The 24,781-nt window shown below is 40.3% G+C and overlaps 1 protein-coding gene across 2 annotated transcripts in view; it reads left to right on the top strand.

The window, feature by feature from the left end:
• LOC132406485 (choline transporter-like protein 2) overlaps window positions 1-24,781 on the top strand; it is a 128,212-nt gene that overhangs the window by 70,560 nt on the left and 32,871 nt on the right. For both annotated transcript variants that reach the window (XM_059992224.1, XM_059992223.1), the window contains exons 4-13: window positions 1,758-1,842; window positions 2,371-2,455; window positions 3,288-3,404; window positions 4,035-4,095; window positions 4,290-4,413; window positions 7,268-7,351; window positions 7,575-7,687; window positions 8,235-8,366; window positions 11,641-11,740; window positions 24,099-24,191. In XM_059992224.1, the coding sequence (XP_059848207.1) occupies window positions 1,758-1,842; window positions 2,371-2,455; window positions 3,288-3,404; window positions 4,035-4,095; window positions 4,290-4,413; window positions 7,268-7,351; window positions 7,575-7,687; window positions 8,235-8,366; window positions 11,641-11,740; window positions 24,099-24,191 (994 nt within the window). The remainder of the gene's footprint in view (window positions 1-1,757; window positions 1,843-2,370; window positions 2,456-3,287; window positions 3,405-4,034; window positions 4,096-4,289; window positions 4,414-7,267; window positions 7,352-7,574; window positions 7,688-8,234; window positions 8,367-11,640; window positions 11,741-24,098; window positions 24,192-24,781) is intronic.

Here is a 24,781-nt window from a genome sequence, read left to right as displayed (position 1 = left end):
AGTATATATATATTTTTTACCAGTCGTTAGGAGATATTAGAATGTTGTTCGTGCACTGTTCAGTAAAAAAGTATACGCAACATAATTTGTGTGTTACTGATACGTATGTATATTTAAAAGTAGCTGTGTTACAGGCACTGTTCGAAAAAAAGCATTTGTAATATGTATTTGTTTATGTTACCATACGGATTTAATTTAAGTTAAAAAATCCTCACGTGTAATATCTTTCTGTGTAAATATCTCATATTACAACGTGGGACACCTGCGGCTTAAAATCTGGTGCGGCTTGTACAAGTACAAAATTGATTTTCTTTCTAAAATTAGAGCGTGCGGCTTTTAATCAGGTGCGCTCTGTAGTCCGGAATCTACGGTAGTGGGAACCCAGTTTATAGAGCCCTTGTTACTGTAAAGAGTCCAGTATGCTGTGTTACGAAATCCCGTAACTGGATCACTTACCAGCAAAGATAGAGAGGTCCGTTGAAGTCTGATGGTACTATTTTTAAAAGTCTTTATTTATGGAGGGGCACAAAAATAAGATTACTACAAACATTCAGATAATATACGTAGTCACTACTCAATCTAAAAGCGCGGGTCTAATAATAACCATCAGTAAGAAACTGCTCGATCGTTTGTCTAGGGGATAATATATTGTCTGATGGAAATATACAAGTCACTCAATTCCTGCAGGCTTCTGGCTTTCAGGGGGGCTGCTGGGTTTTCACTTGTTGGAGAGAGAGAGAGATTGGTGAGAAAAGAAACTTGCCCGGGTCTTTATGAAGCAAATCCGTTGAGTCAGGGGAGCGGGCTTCCCCGTTTTTAGCTAAAAGCTGGTTTCCGTGGTTCCAGTCACCGATTCCAGCAACGGAATCGAACGCACGTGACTTCCTTCAAATAGCTTCCTGCTACTATGGGATCGTTAGCGTTTCTTCTGGTGCGTCTGAAGGGGTTGTTCCCCCAGACCCTCTTTTGTACTTCCTCACGGGGTCTCAGATGTCAATCAGGTTGGGATAATGCAATTTCTCTCTCAACCAGCCCACTTTGCCTGAGGGCTTGCACGTGGCCTAGTCCCCAATCCACAAACATGGTCTCCAGGAGACAATGGCCAGGTCTCTCTCATTTCCTGGGTCCTCTGAGCCAGCCCAATAATGCTCTTGCAATTCTCACAAAGGAGGGGGCTCCCCCGCCCCTTCGGCCCCTCAGAGCTGTGGTGCATTCATAACAGCCGAAATACAAATCATAATCCTTTCTGACCCCTTTCCTTTTTTCATTATGTTTATTGCTGCAATTGATGTATTTATATATTCTCTTAGCCTTGTGTTTTATGCATTTCCTGTCATCTGCTTCCAAATTGGCAGAACAATTAAGTCTCTAAAACCTTCCTGTAGTGGTGCAATTATGCTGTGTCCATTTTTTGTTAATTGCTGACCAGCTTTACTTTTGGGAGGGAAACATAATTTAGAAAAGCTGTTTGCATTATTTTAAGAATGTTGCTCATATTTATATTAGGGATAGATCCGTGCAGTGTGTTATGTTTGTTTATGCATGAAGTATAGAATACATTAGGGGGTGAAGTGAATTTGTTTGATATCTTTGAGGGTTTAGTTAACACGAGAGGAGAGTTTTCATAGACTGTTTGCTGTGCTTGTGTGTTTTCCCCTGTGGACAGTTGTCCTTCTTTTATAGATAATAAAGCAAAGTTGTTCTGATATACTGAAATCTGTATATGATATTGATGAAAGTATGTTTTTTTTAATTAGCCTGGACACATGGAGACCCTCGGAAGGTGATCTATCCAACAGACAGTCGGGGGGAGTTCTGTGGTCAAATTGGAAGTAGGAATGAGTGAGTTCTCTTCACTTTGCTGGATATAGAACTAGGCGGTCACAGCTGGAGCTCACGCTCAACAAGTTAAAACTGTAAGATCTCAGATTCAATGTCTTTGCATCACAAGCTGTTCAGGTTCTAGAATATTCTTTACGCCTGCGAAAGACAAAAATGTAAGCCGAGACAGCCTTGTACCCCCATGCTAATTTTATAGCAGGGAGATGTTTGCAATTCAAATACCTTGTTGGCAATCACTGTCGGTTTTCGGAGAGAGGATGATTGCATGGATAAGATAGCTCAGCAATTAATGTGGCTGGTACAGCACCATGGTGAAGAAAGAAAAGGGAATATTTTATAAAATGAAGTGTGTGGGTGTGCAAAACAATGTGTTCAGCATGTAGGTGAGCTGGGGCAGGGGCACATTGAGCAGTTGAGTTGTTGCTAATCTAATGTCAGGTTTCAGAATGTTGACTGATAGTCTGCTGCTTAACACTGCCATTTACAACCGTGATTTAGTTTGCTTTTCTTTCCTGTTTTTTTTCCCAGACATAAACCATTTTTGTTTTATTTCAACATTCTCAAGTGTGCCAGCCCTCTGTCGCTGTTGAAATTACAATGCCCAACAACACAGGTGAGAAAATTGCTGCTTTCTAAGTGGAAGTAGCAAATTGTCACTGCCTTATAATTAGAGGATTAAACATTTTGACAGATATTATTCGATTACATTGGGTTGCCAACATGAAACTTTACCCAAGCCTAGAAAGTTTGGTGGGAATTATAGAAACAGCTTTTTTTCTCTGTAGTAAACCTGGGAATGTTTGTTGGAGGGAATTTTAACCTGTATATGACCATTGTACTGCAGGCTGTTTCCAATGTGAATCCATAGTCAAAGTAATCCAAGCTGGGTGTTTGTCATTTGTGCTAATAGGTATTTCTAGATGGTCAGCTTCCTGTTCCCTGATCCATGTATCTGAATAATACCAAGCAGTGTTTTATATAGTGTATACTTGCACAGTATTACTTGTATCATTCAGTATTATATTGATTGCACAGAAACACAATCATTAAAACTAGAGCAACACGCACAAAACCCTGGTCTCTGCGCAAAACGTCGACTGTTCAGTTCCCTGTGTAGATGTGGCCTGGTCTCTCTTCCTCCAGGAACTGGTCTCTGTTCCTCCAGCATTTTGTGTGTGTTGCTCAAGATCTCCAGTATCTGCAGAAGCTCTTATAAATCTGTTAAAAATTAGCAAAGGTCAGTATTCTAAATTTGAATATATCAGTTTTTACTTTCTCATTGGGCCCAAAAACAAGTCATACTGAAGATCTGTATTTGGCGAGTTCTGATGTTTGCACCAAGTACAACTGCACTGTATGTTGACGCTACAAACTTATTTGCAAAGTGTCTGGAATATTACCTGTACTTGGCTCATCTTATTGCCTTTGTTTTTTTATTTTTGCAGACTTGTGTTAAACAATGCCCAAAAAGTTTTGAAAGCTACCTCGGTATTTTCCGTTCCCCAAAGAAGTGGAATAATTACATCCAGTACTGTAAACCAGGCTTTAATGATTCCAGCAAAGTAAGTTGAACTATTTTAACGCGTCCTTTTTATGAGATTTCTTTTTTGTTGCTGAAATGGTAAAATAGGTCTACCACCACAAACTATCCTGAAAGTACCGGCTCTATCCAGATTACTATTTTTGCTGCCGCTGGTGATTCTGAACTCTCCCTTGAATGAGTCCCTGCTTTGTTCTGTCTCAGATGGTTTCCTAAGAGGCCAGTTTTTTCCATGAACCTGAGTAGTCAGTGACAGCAGATACAAAATAATGAAGTATGGCAGTGCTCTGATTATCTGCAGCTATTGGATAGTGTTTGGGTTAGGATTATGGCTGATTTGTTTTGTCCATAGCTAATGGTTTTGTCTTGGATGGAACCCCCAATGTGCTGATCTGCTTAGGGTAGATGATCATTCAGTGAGTCAGGATGCTTTACAATAGCCCTCTAGCAGGTGTGGGGGGTCCACCTGGATTTCCTCCACTCCATCAAGGTCCACATTTATGCTGTGGATTTATGTATATTTTCCAGTCAGAGTCGATGTAGAGCTTCAGTATTCAATTTAACAATAGGTCTCATGGAAGGAAAATACAATGTGCATAATACAAGCTTGTAAGTCAACGTATTAAACCTCTGGTCGCTCTTTGCCTTTCAGTCAGCTGCAGAAGTGTTACGAGATCAGGATTGTCCTACCTTCCTAACTCCCAGCAAGCCTTGTAAGTATTTAGAGGTTTGATTCTGCAGCTGTAAGAACTTCCCTTGAATTTCTTTGAATTCCTTTTAGACCAATCACAAAAACCAAAACGAGAGCATAGATTGGATTGGATTGATTCTTAATGCAACTGTTGGCACTTTGATCAGCAGGATTTCTAATCTTCCAACCCTTACTTTACCCTCTTGTTCTGTGCAGTTATCGGGAGATGCTTCCCTGCCCTAGAAACCAGTAAAGGTGTGATTATGATCAACAACCAGACTAATTATAATTTCGCCGATGGAGGAACTGTGAATGTCACGCAGCTACTGGAAGGAGCTAAGTTCGTAAACTTCCTTCATATTCTGATGTAACTTCTATGGTTGTGGGAGAATGTTAATATCAGAGTGAGAGAACACAAGAAAATAAGAGCAGGAGAAGGCCATCAGATCTCAAAACCTGCCATTCAGTCTGATCATAACTAATCTAAACTGGCTTCAACTCCTCTTTTGCACCTGTACCCTATCATCTTTAATTCTTCAACCTTCAAATACTTATCTATCTCCACTTCAAATATATCTAATGATCTGGCCTCCACTGCCCCCAGAAGGGCAGAGAATCCTAGAGATTCATTACAGACTGAGGAAAAATAAGTTTCTACAGTATGTACCTCAGTTTTAAATGATTGACCTTTTTTATTTTGTAATGATATCCACTTGTTTGTGATTCCCCCACTTGTGAAGATAGGCAGCTTTCTGCAGTGGTAAATTCATTAGTGTCAGTACTGATCTCTCCTATGTCACATAGACCATGGGCACATGTTTAATTCTGTGGTTTCAAGACAGATGTACATTGCTTTGTCATGGCATTCTTCTGTCTGAGTCAGAAGATTGAGGGTTCAAAATCTATTCTCAGAATTAAGCATTTAATATATAGTCTGACAATGTATTATGACAATGGAGATGTTTTGAATTACCAGAAGGAATTTCTTTGCTGTCCTTTACAAAGTTCATCTATCAAGCAATGTTCTTGTTTAAACAAATAATTGTCCACAGGACAATGAAGGTTAATTTAGTTCTGTTGGTGCAGGGTAACACAGTCTCTTTGCCCTGCAGCTCTCCTTAGAGGGCTGCTTAATGCCTGCACACATCAAACTTCATATTGACCTACCTTATTCAAAGTATCAGTTACTTGTCATTAGGTGTCATTTCTCAAAATAGCTTGTTTAAAACTGCCCCAAATGCTTAAACATGGCAGAGAAAGAGAGGAAAAAAGTTCATTACTGGAACTTTAATTGTCTCTGAATCAGCACCCACACACAAAAGCCAATCTCCAGTTTGTTGTTATACTTGGTGTAGGGAAAGAGTGTGAATGGCATCCTCTGCCTTGCATACATACTTGATGTTCACACTGATTATCGTTAAAGTGGACAGCTAATTTTGCCCATAAATCTTTCTTTCTTTCTAAATCTTTTTATTAATATTAGTAATATGGACAGAATACAGATGATATATTAATAAAGAAATTACCAACATACACATTCCATTACATATGAAAAAAACATACATAATAGTTACAATATAAATGAATTTACCAAGACATAAGCCATAAGATATATGTATGGACATAGTAAATCTAAATATTTCATAATGTATAATATTAAAAAAACAGAAAAACGAAAGAAAAAAAATTATATAATGCAGAACTAGCTAATCTAATCTAATAACTATAACTAATAAGTAATATAAAAGAAAAAAAAACAAAAAAAGAGAAGGAAAAAAAAAAGCGGGCTGTTTATAATATCTCACAAAAATAAGTATTCATCAATGCCGTCACTTCCGGTCCTCTCAAAATACATAAGCTAAAAGCTGGGAAATCAAATGAACTTGGCACAGGTCATATTACATCATATGAAAATGTTGAATAAATGGTCTCCATAACTTTTCAAATTTAATAGAAGTCTCAAAAGTACCACTTCTAATTTTTTCTAAATTTAAACATAACATAGTTTGAGAGAACCAATTAAAAACAGTGGGAGGATCAATTTCTTTCCAATTCAACAATATAGATCTTCTAGCCATCAGAGTTAGAAATGCAATCATTCGACGGGCTGAAGAAGATAAATGCAGTGAGTCTAACATTGGTAAAATTTTGCCCATAAATCATGTAGGGATGTTTTCTCCACTGCTACAGTGGTCTTAGAGTTACATGTTTTATTTATCAGGTGCTAAGAGTTCCCAACAGATAGACTTTTGGGGTGCCACTTGATATCTTCAGGAATTCCAGGGCTGAACAAAAGCTCTCCTCGCCTTCAGCATCAGCATCATTTCCTTACGACACTTTCCTGCTTCTTCTAGGACAAGGGTCGGCAACCCCCCGGCTCCGGAGCCGCATGCAGCTCTTTGATCTCTGTGCTGCGGCTCCCTGTAGTTTGTTAGTTTTTGAAATGTAATTCGAAATTTGAAGATTATGGTGATCTTGTACAATCTAAAAACGTTGTGGAGACCCCATTTCCTGGCACATCCGAACCGGCTCACAATTAGCCACCGTTCCGGCTAAGGGAGATAGCCTACGCAGGTTTGTGAGTGTGTGTCTTTTGGAGCATCCGCGCCCACGGGGACGGGTTGAGGGAGGCTTTAAATCAAGGCTGTTTAGTTCGAATAAAGTTACCTTTGACTGCAGTGTCTTTATTTTAGCGCTGCGTGTAGCGCTACACCGCTACAACGTGTTTTTTATCGCTATTAATATACATCACCACTGCCAATGCCTGACACCCGCCAGTGCGCGCTTTCTTTTAATTCTTCGATCCAAGGTAGGCTACCTATGGAGTAACCTTCAACCCAACGCCTTTTTTTCGGAGTTCAAAATGTTTTTGTTGCATGCAGAAATGTAATTTCGTTTTCTCTGCAGGAGTTCATCAATTTCATAAATGCAACACATTATAGTTTGTTTATACATAGCATAAAGGCAAAAAAACCCGTTGTATGCAGTGTTAATTCATTTTAAATGTCAAACAGGTTTTGTGGCTCCCAGTGTTTTCTGTGGGAAATGGGTCCATATTGGCTCTTTCAGTGGTAAACGTTGCCGACCCCTGTTCTAGGACCTCAAACCCACGTTGCTCAGTTCGTCCACTTTCCCATGGTCCATACGTTTGTGTTGTCATTTTAATGTTGGTATGAACTATCTTTCTTTAAAAGGGGAGCAAATCGTATTCTTGAAGCCAGAGAAGTGGCGATGAAGATATTTGAAGATTACACGAAATCTTGGTACTGGATTTTGATGTAAGTAATTAACTGCTGCTTGTTCCTATTCAGCCTCCCTGGCTTCTTTTCCAGCCACTCCAGCTTCTTTCACACCCTCTCTGACTGAGCTTTTAGTCATCTGTCCTAGTATCTCCTTAGGTGGCTTTGTGTTCAATTAGGTTCAGTTGTACTCCTGTGATGCATCTGTGCTGTATAATGTTTTATATGTTGTTGATTGATTTAATGCTATTTTCTTCCACAGTGGTCTGATCATCGCACTGGTAATTAGTCTAATCTACGTTGTGTTGCTACGCTTCCTTGCCACAGTAATGGTGTGGCTATCCATTCTGCTGGTCATTGCTGCCCTCGGCTATGGTATGTCACCAGTTCGGACCTGAGGTCAAAGTTGCCACTCTCCTTCCAAGGTCACCAGGGAGCAAATTTTTAAGTGACTATTAACAGGCATCTTCTTGGCTTAGTCTAAGGCAGTATGAGCTGGGGGCTAGAATAATGGGCTACTTGTGGGTTGTGTGAAGGGTGTGAACTGGGGGGAATGGGTATGGACCACAGTGCAGTACCTGAGTCCAGAGACCAGATTGTGTTATCTGTTTACCCTGAGCTGAATTTGGCCTCATACCCTGCCTGGCCTAAGAAAATGAGACTTAGCAAGGAAATTCTGACTTGTGACATTGGTGAGATTTGGCTGTGTTTTCTCCTTTCAGATAGCCCAATTGCTCTAAGTATAGTATATATATATATATCTCTCTCTCTCTCTCTCTCTATTTTGGAATTTGTGGAAACTGTTTTAAGAAACTGACCACAAGCAAGAATTAGTGGGGAACTGGAAGCTGGTAACAGGAAAACAAACCAATTTCTGAAATATTTGGATCTGGTACATCAATTAATAATTTTCCTCTTGTAGGGATTTATCATTGTTACATGGAATATGCAAGTTTGAAAGGGGTTCAAGGTTCTGATATCACCATCAAAGACCTGGGTTTTCAGACTGACCTACGTGTGTACCTACACCTACGGCAGACGTGGCTGGCATTCAGTGAGTAGTAGTGCATTGGACCACATTGCTGTTTTCAATTACTGTATATATGACTGTGAGTTCACCTTCTCAACATTCCCACTCCATAGGGAGTTTTGAGAGTTTAGAGATTGTATCAGCTTGATGTTAATGCATTGCTCTTTAGCTGGACTTCAGTGATGCTAATGGGTTCTCAGGAACAATGCTGTGAACATAACTTCCAACTATTTCTGTCCCAAGTTATGATTATTGTTGGTTTATTATTATCATTATTTGTACAAAATGCAGTGAAAAGCTCATCTTGAATACTGTTCATACAAATTGAGTCATAACACAACAAGGTAAAACAATAACAATACAGAATAAAATGTAAAAGCTTCAGGGAAAGTATGACCCACTGCAAACTTGTAAGTGGAGTTGGAACAGAATCTATCCATTTCCATGAATGCATAAGGAATAGAATAGGGGACTGAATGTGCAAACTTGTTGAGCAGCAGAGTTTGCAATTATCATGGCAGAGGTATTGCTGTCTATCCTCACTGATTAATTGTCAGTCAGGAAGTCAAGTATCCAGTTGCAGAGGGAGGTGTTGACTCCCATGGTCCAGAGTTTAGTGTTGATTATGATATTTTCAGAGAAGCATTATGTGCTTTAGGCTCTAAACAATTCTGATTGATCAACATTTGAAGAAACCGTAATGAGAAGCATAGCCTTATTTCCTGAGGTCAATGGTTTCTTGCTTCGGCAGTGTAATTTATGTGGAAGTGTGCACTGAGTTAATTGGAGGTTCTTGAGAATAGAGGCTGATTATCGTTCACACCAATTCCATGGATTTTGACTTGGCCTGAGCATAGCATCAGACTCTCAAATTTCATTTGGATGGTAGAAGTTGCTTGCTATAAGCGAAGAGTGAACGAAGACCTCCTGCCATTCACATGGGGCTTCTGTGTGTTCTTTGATTAATAGATTCCAGGTTTACAAACCTATCCCAAATGGTTCTTCTGAACACTGAACAGTCATGGCTGAAATTATTTGGTTTAAGATTTTTTTCTGTTCATCTGGCATTCTGTTGCTGTGGTGGGACTTGGAATAGAGCGCCTATTTCTAAAGTCTACTGTTGGACCGTCAAATGATGTGGCCTGCCCACTGGAGCCATCTGAGTCCAATAAGACCATTGTTGTTCAGAGAGCATAGGAAGAGGTCTTTCAGCTTGTCACCATCGGGTACCCATTAATGCTAATACCATTTGGATAGGGATGTTGATTTGCTCTTTCTGCTTGTAGATTGACAGGATGTTGGAGAACTCACACTAGTCACTATGCAAAGCTTTTCTTGCAAAAAGAAATTCGCAAATGTGGCACATGCTCTGTAAATTTGTTCGTGGATTGGCGTGCATTTATTTTTTTTCAATATCTCAGCTATTTCTCTGCCAGTTTTAATAATATTTTAATTTTAAATCTAGAAGTATTGTAGTAAAATAATATGATAAATTATTTCCATTGTATGTTTCAAGTATGTCTTGGTTTATCCTTGGGATCGTGGATTGCTCACGCTCAGTATTGTCTTCATTTTTTAAAAATCAGTTGACTTTAATTTCATAACTTAGAGATTTAGTCTCATAACTTGTAAGCATTTCAGTTGGTTCAGATTCACCAAAATTTAATTTTCATTAATGAATATTTAGTGTAATTGAATTGCAAATGCCAGCTGCCTTTTTGGTATCTCTGGGAAATTGTGCTTTTTGCGGCCTCCCTTGAAAGGCAGACTTGATTTTGTTTCTCCATCAGACAGGAATATTGTTTGGAAATGAAAATAGCAGTGAGCATTGTTAAACAGGGGAGGCTTATGTGCACCAAAGTGCTTTTTCTGGATAAGAAACTATTAAAACCAGTGTTTGTATTTCACCCCGCCCTCAAATTCACCTGGTCTATTTCCAACACCTCCCTCCCCTTTCTAGATCCCTCTGTTTCTATCTCTGGAGTCAGCCTATCCAGCGACGTCTACTACAAACCTACTAACTCCCACAGCTACCGTGACTATTCCTCCTCCCACCCTGTCTCCTGCAAAAATGCTATCCCTTTCTCTCAATTCCTCCACCTCCGCCGCATCTGCTCTCAGGATGAGGCCCTTCATTCTAGGACAAAGCAGATGTCTTCCTTTTTTAAAGAAAGGGGCTTCCCTTCGTCCACTATCAACTCTGCCCTCCATCACGTCTCCCGTATTTCACGCACCTCGGCCCTCACCCAATCCCCCCGCCAGCCCACCAGGGATAGAGTCCCCCTGGTTCTCACCTATTACCCTACCAGCCTACAGATCCAACGTATAATCCTCCGTAACTTCCACCACCTCCTATGCGATCCCACCACCAGCCACATCTTCCCCTTCCCCCCCCACTCTCGGCTTTCCACAGGGATCGTTCCCTACGCGACTCCCTTGTCCATTCATCCCCCCCATCCCTCTCCATGGACCTCCCTCTGGGCACTCATCCCTGCAAACGGAAGAAGTGCTACACCTGCCTCCACACTTATTCTCTCACCACCATCCCAGGCCCCAGACAGTCCTTTCAGGTGAGGCATCACTTCACCTGCGAGTCAATTGGGGTGATATACTGTATCCGGAGTTCCCAATGTGGCCATTTATACATTGGGGAGACCTGCCGCAGACTGGGAAACTGTTTTGCTGAACACCGGTGCTCAGTCCTCCAGCAGTGGTGGGATCTCCCCGTGGCCACACACTTCAGTTCCACAGACCACTCCCACTCCGACATGTCTGTCCATGACCTCCTCTACCGTCAAGATGAGGCCACACGCAGGTCAATGGAGTAATACCTTATCTCCCGCCTAGGTATCCTCCTACCTGCCGGCATGAACATCCAACTCACAGACATCCGTTGATACCCCTGCCCTCTCTTACCCCCATCCCTGTCTATTATTTTAGTCTGGTTCGCTTTCTCTCTCTTTTTTCCCCCCTCACTATAATCTCCCCCCAGCCCTACCTTTCTTTCTCTTATATTTCCCATAATTCTCCACCTTCCCCCTAGCCCATTTCCCTCCAGCCTATCACTTCCCAGCTCTCTACTTCATCCCTCCTCCAATTTCTTATCCTCTCTCCACCATCCCATGTTACTTCACTCCTGATGAAGGGTTTCAGCAAGAAACGTCGTCAATACCTCCTACCATAGATGCTGTCTGGCCTGCTGAGTTCTGCCAGAACTTTGTGTTTTTATTTTGTTTGTATTTCTGAACTCTGTCTTTCAGTTCTAAGTTAGGCATTTACTGCTTTTTTTCTGTTGCAGTGATCATTCTGGTTATAGTTGAAATTATCATCATTCTCATCTTAATATTCTTACGGAAAAGAATTGCTATTGCAATTGCCTTGATCAAGGAAGCAAGCAGGTAAGATTGTAATTATGAAGAACAGGGGTTTTGGAAGTAGAGAGTGGATTTTTTATGGAATGAAGAAATCACAGAGTGGTTAAAGTGATTGGGGTTTAGTGATTGGTTTAAAAAGGTAGATGGCTTTGTCATATTTATTTTGTTAATGTTGATCACTCAAACTTCACTAGAGATAGAGTGGAGCATGACAGAGTGTTAAAGCAGGATGTGGAGACTAAACAGGTAGAGGTAGAGGGGTGGTTAGTGGCAGGGACTTAAAATCCTATGATACTTTTCTCCATTCCTCAATTACTACCAGCATTTCACTTCTTTTGAAGAGGTCACCCCAGATAAGTGCATCAAAAACAATATCTGCCTTTCTATCCTAAACATTCTAGCTTCCCACTACAGTAAACAAAGGGCTGGAGGATGTCAGAGATGTCAGGCAGCAGCTCTAGAGGGAAACCATGCCCGCACCTATTCTGCTTGTTTGATCTTACTTTAATCTTATCTTTTTTCAGCTGTAAAGCTATTAACCTGAAATATAGTGGATTGTGGTTAATTGGGACCAGTGCATTTTGACCTAGTTAATCAGCTGCACTGATATGCTGAAGTTTCATGGAAATAGTTAAAAAGGTATACAGTATTATAAAATGACACACTACAATCTAACTGAGCAACAGATTATGTATTTAAATGAAACAGAACAAATTGGAACACTACCAGTGATACTACAGTTCTGTAAAACTATATTAGTTCAAAGATCAAAGAACATTTATCATCAAAGTATGTATAAATTATACAGCCTTGAGATTCATCTCCTTACAGGCAGCCACAAAATAAGAAATGCTAAAGAGCCCGTTTAAAAGAAAGACTAACAAACACTGAATGTGCAGAAGGGGTGGAAAAATCACATATAGTGTAAACAATAAAAGTAAGCAAACGGCATTCAGGACGAAATTGAGTCCATAGCAGCTGGAGCAGGTCCATAGCCTTCGCCTTACTTCATTACACAGCAGAGAAAATTGTCAAGGAGCTCGCAGACCTAAAGCCTGGCCAGCCAGAACAGGCCTCAGCCTCTGTCGCGGAGACTGGAGTAAACATCACGGAGCAGCGAACAGAACCAAGCTGACCCATGCCACTGGTCCAAACACACCTCCTTTTCATCCATCCAGCCCTGTGTTTAAATCAGCCAAACACCAGGTACCTCCCTCTAAGACCCAGGCCCTGCCGCATTGATACACTCTGGATCTGGACCTCACCACCATGTTTAAGCCTGTACTTGACCTCTCCAAAATGGTCTGGCTCTTAGGTTGATCAAACCTCGCTCTTGGTTTAAATGGATGGGCTCTGAAACGCCTTCACTGACTTTTCTCCATTTCGCATGCCCTGACTCTGTTTCAACCAAGCCTTGACCTCGTTCCAATCATATCGCAACCTTACTCTGACTTTGCATCGCACCCGCATGCCTTGACCCTCACTTGCCTCTTCATTGTTTGCGATGATCATTACCATTATTTTCCACAGAAAGTGTGTTAATAAGTACAGTCAGCCCTCCTTATCCGCGAGGGATTGGCTCCGGGACCCCTCTCAGATACCAAAAAATGCGGATGCTCAAGTCCCATATTCAGCCTGTCGTAATACGGTGGACCTTAGGGCCCAGTGGAACCTCAGACCTTATTTAACCCGTCTCAGTGCGGTGGACATTAGGACCTGGTGGTGGAGCTCTGAATCACGAAAATAATCACGATCATGATTGAAAATAAAATGGAAATAATAAAGCGATCGGAAAGAGGTGAAATGCCATTGGTCATTGGAAAAGCATTAGGCTACGCCGGTCAACGATCGGAACAAATTTAAAAGATAAAGTGAGAAAGGCCCTGCCCCGATGAAAGCTACAATTATTACTAAACAATGCAGTGGTTTAATTATTGGGTTTTGGATTTTTGATCCTCACATCAACCAGGCATGGATGGAGAGTGCGCTCGGGGGTGATCTGTCACTGGGTCGAACTCGGGAACTTCTGTTTCCAAGGCTTGCACTGAAACATACATTATTAAGTGTTTTATATGCATAGAATGGTAAAATATATACTAAGACAAACGTTTGATTGACACTAAATAATACCGGATGTACTTGTTCCTACTTACTTCATAAGAGAACTTCTGATTTTTTTCGATCCTGATCCACGATAACCCACGCACATTCTCCCGTATACTTTAAATCATCTCGAGATTACTTATAATACCTAATACAATGTAAATGCTACAAACCCCATTTCCAGAAAAGTTGGGATATTTTCCAAAATGCAATAAAAACAAAAATCTGTGGTATGTTAATTCACGTGAACTTTTATTTAACTGACAAAAGTACAAAGAAAAGACTTTCAATAGTTTTACTGACCAACTTAATTGTAGTTTGTAAATATACACAAATTTAGAATTTGATGGCTGCAACACACTCAACAAAGGTTGGGACAGAGGCATGTTTACCATTGTGTTACATCACCTTTCCTTTTAATAAAAATTTTTAATCGTTTTGGAACTGAGGATACTAATTGTAGTAGATTTGCAATTGGAAATTTTGTCCATTCTTGCTTGATATAAGACTTCAGCTGCTCAACAGTCCGTGGTCTCCATTGTCTGAGTCTCCTCTTCATGATCCGCCATACATTTTCAATAGGAGATAGATCTGGACTGGCAGCAGGCCAGTCAAGCACATGCACTCTGTGTCTACAAAGCCACACTGTTGTAGCCCGTGCAGAATGTGGTCTGGCATTGTCCTGCTGAAATAAGCATGGACGTCCCAGGAAGAGACATCGCCTTGATGGCAACATATGTCTCTCTAAAATCCTAATATACGCCTCAGAGTCAATGGTGCCTTCACATACATGCAACTCACCCATGCCGTGGGCACTGATGAACCCCCATACCATCACAGATGCTGGCTTTTGCACCTTTCGTTGATAACAATCAGGATGGTCGTTTTCATCTTTGGCACGGAGAACTCGACGCCCGTTTTTTCCGAAAACTAGCTGAAATGTGGACTCACCTGACCACAGCACATGGTTCCACAGTCTTTTGGTCCATCTGAGATGAGCTTGGGCCCAGAGAACTCGCCGGCATTTCTGCATAGAGTTGATGTATGGCTTCCTCCTTGCGTAATACAGTTTCAAGTTGCATTTCTGGAAGCAGCGATGGACTGTGTTAAGTGACAGTGGTTTTCCGAAGTACTCCTGAGCCCAGGTGGCTATAATTGTCACAGTAGCATGATGGTTTCTTAGGCAGAGCCGCCTGAGGACTCGAAGATCATGCGCATTCAACGGTGGTTTCCGACCTTGCCCTTTATGCACTGAGATGTCTCTGAATTCTCTGAATCTTTTCACAACATTATGTACTATAGATGTTGAAAGACCTAAATTCTCTGCAATCTTGCGTTGGGAAATGTTCCTTTTGAACTGACGAACAATTCTCTCACGAATTTTGGCACAAAGGGGTGAGCCACAACCCATCCTTGCTTGCAAAGACTGAGCCTTTGATGGACGCTACTTTTATACCCAGTCATGATACCTCACCTGCTACCAATTAGCCTGCTTAATGTGGAGTCTTCCAAACCGGTGTTACTGGAATATCCTGTGCACTTTTCAATCTTATTTTAACTCTGTCCCAACTTTTGTTGAGTGTGTTGCAGCCATCAAATTCGAAATGTGTGTATATTTACAAAGTACAATTGTTATGTATTCAGGCAACAATAAATATATGAGTTCGGCAAGGGTTTTTTATAACAAACAACACGTTTATTAAACACAGAAAACAAACCCCCCAAAAGTAAACAAACACTAACGTAACCGGAAATCAACTGCTGTGCGTCAGCTCAAACAGTTCTTAAAGCGATATTGCAAAAACAGTTCTTTAAAGTGGTATTGCCAAAAGTTCAATATGCTCACAGTCCATTTAAAAGGAGAGACTTTATAAGACGATTTAAATTCTCTTTCACGTCGCTTTGCTTCGATCCCCGGCGTCGAACTTTTCCCACAAAGAATTTTACGAAACGGAACGGCTTATAGGCACTGACCTTTCCTTCCACACTATCCTCAATCCTTTCTGGTATTCCCAGGGATTAACACGAGAACAGTCAACGAAACCCTTCCGTATAGGATCAAACAAAGGTCGAACCCATTTTACCGTAGAAATCGATTCTCCTTGATCTTTAACTCCCGAACTCTGATCTTCACTCTCCACTGATTCTCAAACTAGCAGAATCGTAAAGACCCTGCTGGCAATGACCTTTTAAACTTTAGGCATTAGATAAAACTTCATCTTTCAACTAAATTGCGTCATCACATTAAATCACGCAGCGGCATGAAGTCAACTTGGCAAATCCAGCCACGAACTGCCCCTCCTCACAGGGTGTGGTCTTCCTTTTATAACCTGAAAAAAAACCTGTCACATGATCTCTACTGGCGGGAAAATGACGTCACTCCACTATCACAAGACCATTACCTCAAATCCAGTATAGCTTCAACCCCAGTCAAGTGACAAGGGTACCACTGTCATGTGTCACGAATACGTAACACCTCCCTCCAAAAAAAACATCTTTGGTCTGACAAGAACAAAAATTTTTAACAATTGCTTACAAGAAAAACAAAGGTATAAATTTTATAACTTACACAATATACCATCATATAACAACTTATAACTCACAACACAGTAGGAGTGTTACAATTGAAAAAAACACACCATAAAAAAAATTTCATTGTACAGTCAACATCGAGATAGGCAATCAGCAACCACATTATCTTTACCTTTAATATGAGTTATCACAATATTGTACTCTTGTAGCATCAAACTCCAATTTAATAATCTTCTGTTTTTGTTTTTCATCTTACTCAGAAAAACTAACGGATTATGATCAGTGTAAGCAATAAGTGGTTTTTGAGTTGTACCAGCATATACCTCAAAATATTCCAAAGCTAAAACAAGAGATAACAATTCTTTCTCTATTGTCGAATAGTTTCTTTGATGCTTATTAAATTTCTTAGAAAAGTAAGCTACTGGATGATCAATCTCATCACCCGCATTCCTTTGCATTAATACTGCTCCTGCAGCCTCATCACTAGCATCCACAGCCAATGAAAAAGGTTTTTCAAAGTCAGGTGCCTTAAGCTCAGGTTGTTGACATATCATTGTTTTCAATTTTTCAAACGCTTCTTGACAAGGCACTGTCCGCACAAACTTCTCATTCTTCTGCAGAAGGTTAGTTAATGGAAGGGCAACATTAGAAAAATTCTTACAAAATTTTCTATAATATCCTACCATTCCCAAAAATCTTCTGAGAGTTTTTTTCCCCGTTGGAGTCGGAATCTCTAAAATTGCCTGAACTTTTGCCTGAACAGGAGCTACCTTACCTTGACCCACAACATAACCAAGGTAAGTCACAGTGGCATGTCCAAATTCACTCTTAGCTAAATTAATAGTTAAGTTAGCTTTTGAAAGCCTTTCAAACAATTTCTCCATCGCAATAATGTGTGCTTCCCAAGTATCATTTCCTGACACTAAGTCATCAATATAAGCATCAGTATCTTTCAATCCCTGAATCACAGAGTTAATCATCCTCTGGAAAGTACCTGGGGCATTCTTCATCCCAAATGGAAGAACATTATACTCATATAACCCAGATGGAGTTACAAATGCAGAAATCTCTCTACCTCTGTCCGTTAATGGAACACACCAATACCCTTTCAATAAATCAATCTTTGTAAGGAACTTTGCTTTTCCAACTTTATCTACACAATCATCTACTCTAGGAATTGGATATGCATCTGTTTTCGTTACAGCATTCACCTTCCTATAATCCGTACAAAACCTAATACTACCATCTGGTTTTGGCACCATAACACATGGCGAACTCCAATTCGAGTTAGAATGTCTAATGATATTATTCTCTAATATATATTCAATTTCTTTCTCAGCAAGTTCACATTTTTCTATGTTCATCCTATATGGATTTTGTTTAATAGGTTTGGCATCTCCAACATCTACATCATGTGAAGCTATAGTAGTCCTTCTCGGAACATCTGGAAACAACTCCCTATATTTAAAAATTAACTCCTTCATCTGTTGTTTCTGCTCTAGCTGTAAATGTGCTAATTTCTCATCAATATCTTCCAGAATGGTTGAATTTGGTAACCTAACAGAAAGAATGTTGGATTTAGAATGAAAGTCAGATGAATCATCTATCATGTTCCTAGTTAAATCAAACTCATTCTCACTAACCACAACCGTCACAGTATCAGATTGTTTCTTAAAATATGGTTTTATCATATTTATATGGCAAAGTTGTGTTGACCTTCTACGATCTGGAGTTTTTACCACGTAATCCACATCATTGATTTTAGACACAATTTCATAAGGACCATGGAATCTAGCTTGTAAAGGATTTGTCTGCACTGGGAAAAGAACCAACACCTTATCTCCAGGCTTAAACATCCTCATCCTAGCTTCTTTATCATACCAAGTCTTCATTTTCTCCTGAGCCAACTTCAAATTTTCCTTAGCTAAGCTACAAGCTTTATGTAACCTGTCTTTAAATTTCAAAACATAGTCCAACAAATTAGTGTGTACCTCCTTACTAATCCACTGTTCTTTCAATAAAGCTAAAGGTCCTCTAACTCTATGCCCAAACACAAGTTCAAATGGACTAAAACCTAAAGATTCCTGTACCGATTCCCTTACTGCAAATAAAAGTAAGTTTATACCCTCATCCCAGTCACTTTCATTTTCCACACAAAATGTCCTAATCATATTCTTGAGGGTAGAATGAAACCTCTCCAAGGCACCTTGTGATTCTGGATGGTATGCAGACGAAGTGATTTGCTTAGCTCCCAATTTATAAACTATCTGTTGAAACAATCCAGACATAAAATTACTGCCTTGATCAGTTTGTATCTCCTTAGGTAATCCAAAATAAGTAAAAAAAATTTATAAGGGCCTTTGTCACAGTTTTAGCTTTTATATTCCTAAGTGGTACTGCCTCTGGAAACCTAGACGAAGTACACATGATAGTCAACAAATACTGATAACCAGTTTTTGTCTTTGGTAATGGACCAACACAATCTACAATAACTTTAGAAAATGGTTCACCAAATGCTGGGACAGGTTGTAATGGAGCTACTGGTGTAACCTGATTTGGTTTACCCACAATTTGACAAGTATGGCATGTTTTACAAAACATCGCCACATCTTTTCTTAGACCAGGCCAGTAAAAATGTTTTAAAATCTTGTCCACAGTTTTCCCTACCCCTTGATGTCCACCTAAAGGCACACTATGAGCTAAAGTCAAAATCTCATTTCGATAAACTTTCGGGACAACTACCTGGTAAACAACATTCCAATCCTCACTTGCAGGAATTGTAGGCGATCTCCACTTCCTCATCAATACTGCTTTTTCCAAGTAATATCCTACTGGCACCTTCTCAATTTCACTATCTAGTAAAGCCTGCTCTCTTAATTTTATAATCTCAGAGACTCTATTCTGCTCTGCTATCATCTCCTTCCGAGACAAAGATAAATCTTTATAGTCAGACTTACTCCCAGAATCTTGTTCAAACAACGAAGATAAGAAAGTCTCTGACACATCCTCAAAACTCGAATCCTGAGTTGAACAGTCCTGAGTAACAATCTCATTCTGCGCATCAATCTTTTTAGCCATAGCTCTAGTCACAACACAGGAATAATCTGTGTTAGAATTCAACTTTGGTTCCTCTGACTCCATTGTCAAATGCACTTCAGGAAAAACTTGTCCACCTGCCAAGTCATTACCTAACAATAAAGAAATACCCTTCACAGGTAAGCTATGCTGTAATCCTACTTTAACAAATCCTGTAACTAACCCTGACTTTAAATTTACTTTATGTAAATGTACAGGCATAAAATCACTCCCAACACCTCTTATGTAATTTACCTCACCAGTATCAGACTCTTCATTAAACTTCAACACACTGTCTAACATCAGTGATTGAGAAGCACCAGTATCCCTAAGGATTCTTATTGGCACCAGAGTAGATCCTTCTTTCAAGGATACAAACCCTTCAGTTATAAAATGATCATATCCCTTTCTAACTTGGTCAGACTCTAACAAAGCCTCGTTTGTGTTTATCAAACCCTGTAACTTTACAGGTGCTTCAGTATGTTGCACACAAGCATCTGGAACTGCTTTCTTCTCTTTCTTTTTCAATCTGAAACAGTTAGCTATTACATGGCCAGGCTTCTTACAATAGTTACAAATCAGACCAAACTGTCTTTCCTTCACAGGCTTTCCTTCCTCATTACCTTTCTCATTGACCTCTGATTTAATTTCTGATTTACCTTGAGTCTCCATGTTATTTTTCCTCTTAAAATTTCTGCCCTGAGGAAATTTATTCTTATGGATTAAAACATACTCATCAGCTAATCTAGCACAGTCCTGCAATTTATCAGTATCCCTCTCCTTACCTCAACAGGAATGCTTCTTTTAAATTCCTCCATTAAAATCAGCTCTCTCAATGTATCATAGTCCCCATTTACATTTTTAGAAGAAACCGATGTCTCAAAATGCATTGCTTTATCATAGGCAAATTCCACATAAGTTTTTTCCACAGACTTTTTCAAACTTCTGAATCTTTCCCTATAAGCTTCTGGGACTAATTCGTATGCGTTTAGGATATGCATCTTCACAATATCATAATCAAGTGCTTGCGCAGCAGTTAAAGCTGTGTAAACTTGTTGTGCTTTACCTTTAATTACACTCTGTAACAACACTGACCATTTATCTTTCGGCCACTCTGACATCCGAGCAATAGTTTCAAAATGTTGAAAATATCTTTCCACTTCTGTTTCACTAAATGGAGGGACCAATTTAATTTCTTGACTAGCAACAAACGGTTTTCTTGAACCAGAAGACTGATTCCCAGACCTTAGTTCCTCCATTGCATATTCAAAATCTCTCTTCTTTTGATCCGCCTCCAATTTACAACGCTCCAATTCAGCTTTACTTTGTTCCAACCTCATTTGTTCGATTTGCAACTGCATCTCCAGATTACTTATGGGAAACGACTCTAAAACCGAATTATCAAAAACACCCGAATCCACATAGTGTGACACGATTTTTCTCTGTATCACAGCCTTTGATGTAGTCGACAAAATACCTTTAAGTAGCAATCTACGAGCTATCTCAAACACCTCAGTTTCTTTCGCCTTCGCCAACAACTCCGCATCTGGCGAAGCCAGAAACTCATCAATATTCATTGTTGCCGAATACCACTCACAAGCCAATCACACAAAAGAACCGAGTATTCCCCTTTTCCAAAACACCGATTCAAAAGTTAGCAAGCATATAAACTCCAGCGATCCAATCCGGACGCAGCCCCCATAGTTATGTTACGTATTCAGGCAACAATAAATATATGAGTTCGGCAAGGGTTTTTTATAACAAACAACACGTTTATTAAACACAGAAAACAAACCCCACAAAAGTAAACAAACACTAACGTAACCGGAAATCAACTGCTGTGCGGCAGCTCAAACAGTTCTTAAAGCGATATTGCAAAAATAGTTCTTTAAAGTGGTATTGCCAAAAGTTCAATATGCTCACAGTCCATTTAAAAGGAGAGACTTTATAAGACGATTTAAATTCTCTTTCACGTCGCTTTGCTTCGATCCCCGGCGTCGAGCTTTTCACACAAAGAGTTTTACGAAACAGAACGGCTTATTGGCACTGACCTTTCCTTCCACACTATCCTCAATCCTTTCTGGTATTCCCAGGGATTAACATGAGAATAGTCAACGAAACCCTTCCGAATAAGGATCAAACAAAGGTCGAACCCGTTTCACCGTAGAAATCGATTCTCCTCGATCTTTAACTCCCGAACTCCGATATTCACTCTCCACTGATTCTCAAACTAGCAGAATCGTAAAGAACCTGCTGACAATGACCTTTTAAACTTTAGACATTAGATAAAACTTCATCTTTCAACTAAACTGCATCATCACATTAAATCACGCAGCGGCATGAAGTCAACTTGGCAAATCCAGCCACGAACTGCCCCTCCTCACAGGGTGTGGTCTTCCTTTTATAACCTGAAAAAAAACCTGTCACATGATCTCTACTGGCGGGAAAATGACGTCACTCCACCATCACAAGACCATTACCTCAAGTCCAGTATAGCTTCAACCCCAGTCATGTGACAAGGGTACCACTGTCATGTGTCACAAATACGTAACACAATTAAGTTGGTCAGTAAAACTATTGAAAATCTTCTCTTTGTACTTTTGTCAGTTAAATAAAGGTTCACGTGAATTAACATATCACAGATTTTTGTTTTTATTGCATTTTGGAAAATATCCCAACTTTTCTGGAAATGGGGTTTGTATATAAAATAGTTGTTATGCTACATTGTTCAGGGAATAATGACAAGAAAAAAAGTCTGTACATGCTCGAACAACAAGTGCTGGTAGAGCACTTCCGGGTTTTTGCAATTCGTGGTTGGTTGAATTCGTGGATAAGGAGGGCCGACTGTATTTAGTTGTATTTCTTGCTTTATGAACTGCCAGTATGTTGTCACCCATCCACAGTAGCCCAATCTTAAACTGGAATTTTAATAGTTGTTGATGGAGGAATTCATCTGGTGTACGCTGCTATGCAAGGTGTATCCAGGAGGGGTAGCACATCCGGTGAAGGCACTTACTGATTCCATTCTGAGGCAGCTCTCACTTGTGGCTCCGTGTAGCTACTTGCATGCGACAGTGGCCACACCCCAGAACACTGCTTGGTAAAACCAGGTGAGAGTAGCCAGTGGGCCTCATGCCCTGGTGAAATAGGGACATACCTATCCCAGCAAGTGAAGTCACCTTTGGCGGACTGGGCAGATGAGATCAACAGTGAGATCAGGTGGCCAAGAAGGAGGATCTACAAAGCTTTTTGGAGAGTGAAGGGCACGATAATGCATGGTTATTGACTGCAATGAAGGAAGACCCCCCCCCCCCCAGATTGTGACAACTACTTGTACCATTGGACCTGGACTTCTGAGGTCATGCCAGTGCGTCAGCTTTTCCACTTCAAAAACTCTCCCAAAAAAAAACTCTTCCATACAGATTTCATTGTCATTGTTGGATATGACAGATAACCAATACACTGCTGTTTTATTTTAGTTCCCATTCCCATTCTTGTTCCACTGTGTCAGTCCACGGCCTCCTCTTGCACCAAGATGAGGCCAACCTCAGGGTGGAAGAACATCGATTTCTGCTTCTGGTAAACTAATTCCACTCCTGCTCTCCCCCCCCCCCCCCCATTTTCATACTCTGACCTTTTACCTCTTACCTGACTATCACTTCTCCCTGGGTCTCCTGCTCCTTCCCTTTCTCCTGTTGTCCACTCTCCTCTCCTGTCAGACTCCTTCCCCCAGCTCTTGATCCTTCCCACACACCTGGCTTCACCTATCACCTGCCGGCTAGCCTCCTTCCCCTCCCTCCCCAACCTTTCTATTCAGGTATTCATCCCTCTTCTGGGCACAAAACACTGACTACTTATTCATTTCCATAGATGCTGCCTGACCTGCTGAGTTCCTGCAGCATTTTGTATGTTTTGCTTGGGATTTCCAGCATCTGGAGAGTCTCATGTTTATGCTTCTGTGTCCTTCTGATTTACTTTCATGGTAATGTTCAATATTATTGTGAATTCCTTCAAATTCTTTGTAGTTCTTAACTTACTGAAGTAGTGACCTTGTTTCATTTTCACTCTCCTGGTTGTTTCTGGCATCTCCAAGCCTGAATGCTTAAACTGCAGGGGCAAAACAATTCTAAACTAAAACATTCTAAATTGTTTTGCTGCTTATGTCTTACCAGCTCTCAGTGACAAAAGAAAATCTCTGCTCTTTGAACACAAACACACAGAAGTTACAATGTTTAAAAACTGTTAGCTCTAAGCACGGTGTAGTGTCTTACAGCCCACAAGTTCACACAACTGATGCTGGTTAGAAACTGGCAACAGTCTTCTGTCCCAGTTAAGTGGTATAGTGTCCCAAATAAAGAAAGGGGAGCCTAGCTATTTTCTCAATTTTTGTTATTTAAGAGTGGTCCCAAACAAATGATTGCCCCAATTAACTGATGAATTCTGGTTAATTAGTCCATTGAGCTTCCACTTTCTTTCTCCTTGGTTTCTGCCTTATCTGCTGAGGGTTTCTAGGAGCTAGGGCTAATTGCATTGCTTTGTAGTGAATGCTGTCTGCGCTAGTCACAGTCTTTGACCCAGATGCAGGGGATGTGAGCTTAAGCAACATGGGGGAAAGAAGTTTGGATTTAAAACACTTGCATGTTTTAATGTTGTCTTCATTCTCTTTCCACAGGGCCATTGGATACATAATGTCCTCTCTTCTCTTTCCACTCATCACTTTTGTCCTACTGTTATTCTGCATAGCTTATTGGGCCATAACAGCTGTGTATCCTTTGACGTAAACAAGTTGCTATTAGATTATTTTTATTCGATTAGATTTCTTCCTGCCATTTATATCAGTTCACCTTAAACTATAACTTTCAATATATTCAGTTTAAGGGAGAGAAGAAGGGATACAAGGTTAGCATTTTAAACTTAAATAAGGCAATTGTCAGGCCATGAAAAGCTAGGGTTTTTCTCCAAATCAAGTTAAAGGATGGCAAACAAGAGAAAATCTGTAGACACTGGAAATCCAAGCAACATTCACAAAATGCTGGGGGAACTCATTAGGCCAGGCAGCATCAACAGAAAAGAGTACAGTTGATGTTTCGAGCCAAGACCCTTCAGCAGGACTGGAGAAAAAAAAATAGACTGTGTACACGAGGGGCCAGAGTCACCTCTACTTACTGTGGTCCTTTGGAGTATGCCGGCCTCTCCTTCACATGCTCTACCCGTCTGCTGTTGCCAGTACAGTCTTCTATGCAGTGGTGTGCTGGAGTGATGGCATCAACATGGGTGATGCCAACAGGCTCAATAAATTGATTAGAAAGGCTGGCTCTGTTATAGGAGTCATAAACTGGACACGCTGGAGGCTGT

The sequence above is a fragment of the Hypanus sabinus genome, chromosome 16 (assembly GCF_030144855.1).
Source record: "Hypanus sabinus isolate sHypSab1 chromosome 16, sHypSab1.hap1, whole genome shotgun sequence".
Lineage (NCBI taxonomy): Eukaryota > Metazoa > Chordata > Chondrichthyes > Myliobatiformes > Dasyatidae > Hypanus > Hypanus sabinus.
Note: the sequence above shows the minus strand (reverse complement) of the source record. Positions and strands in the feature narration are given on the sequence as shown.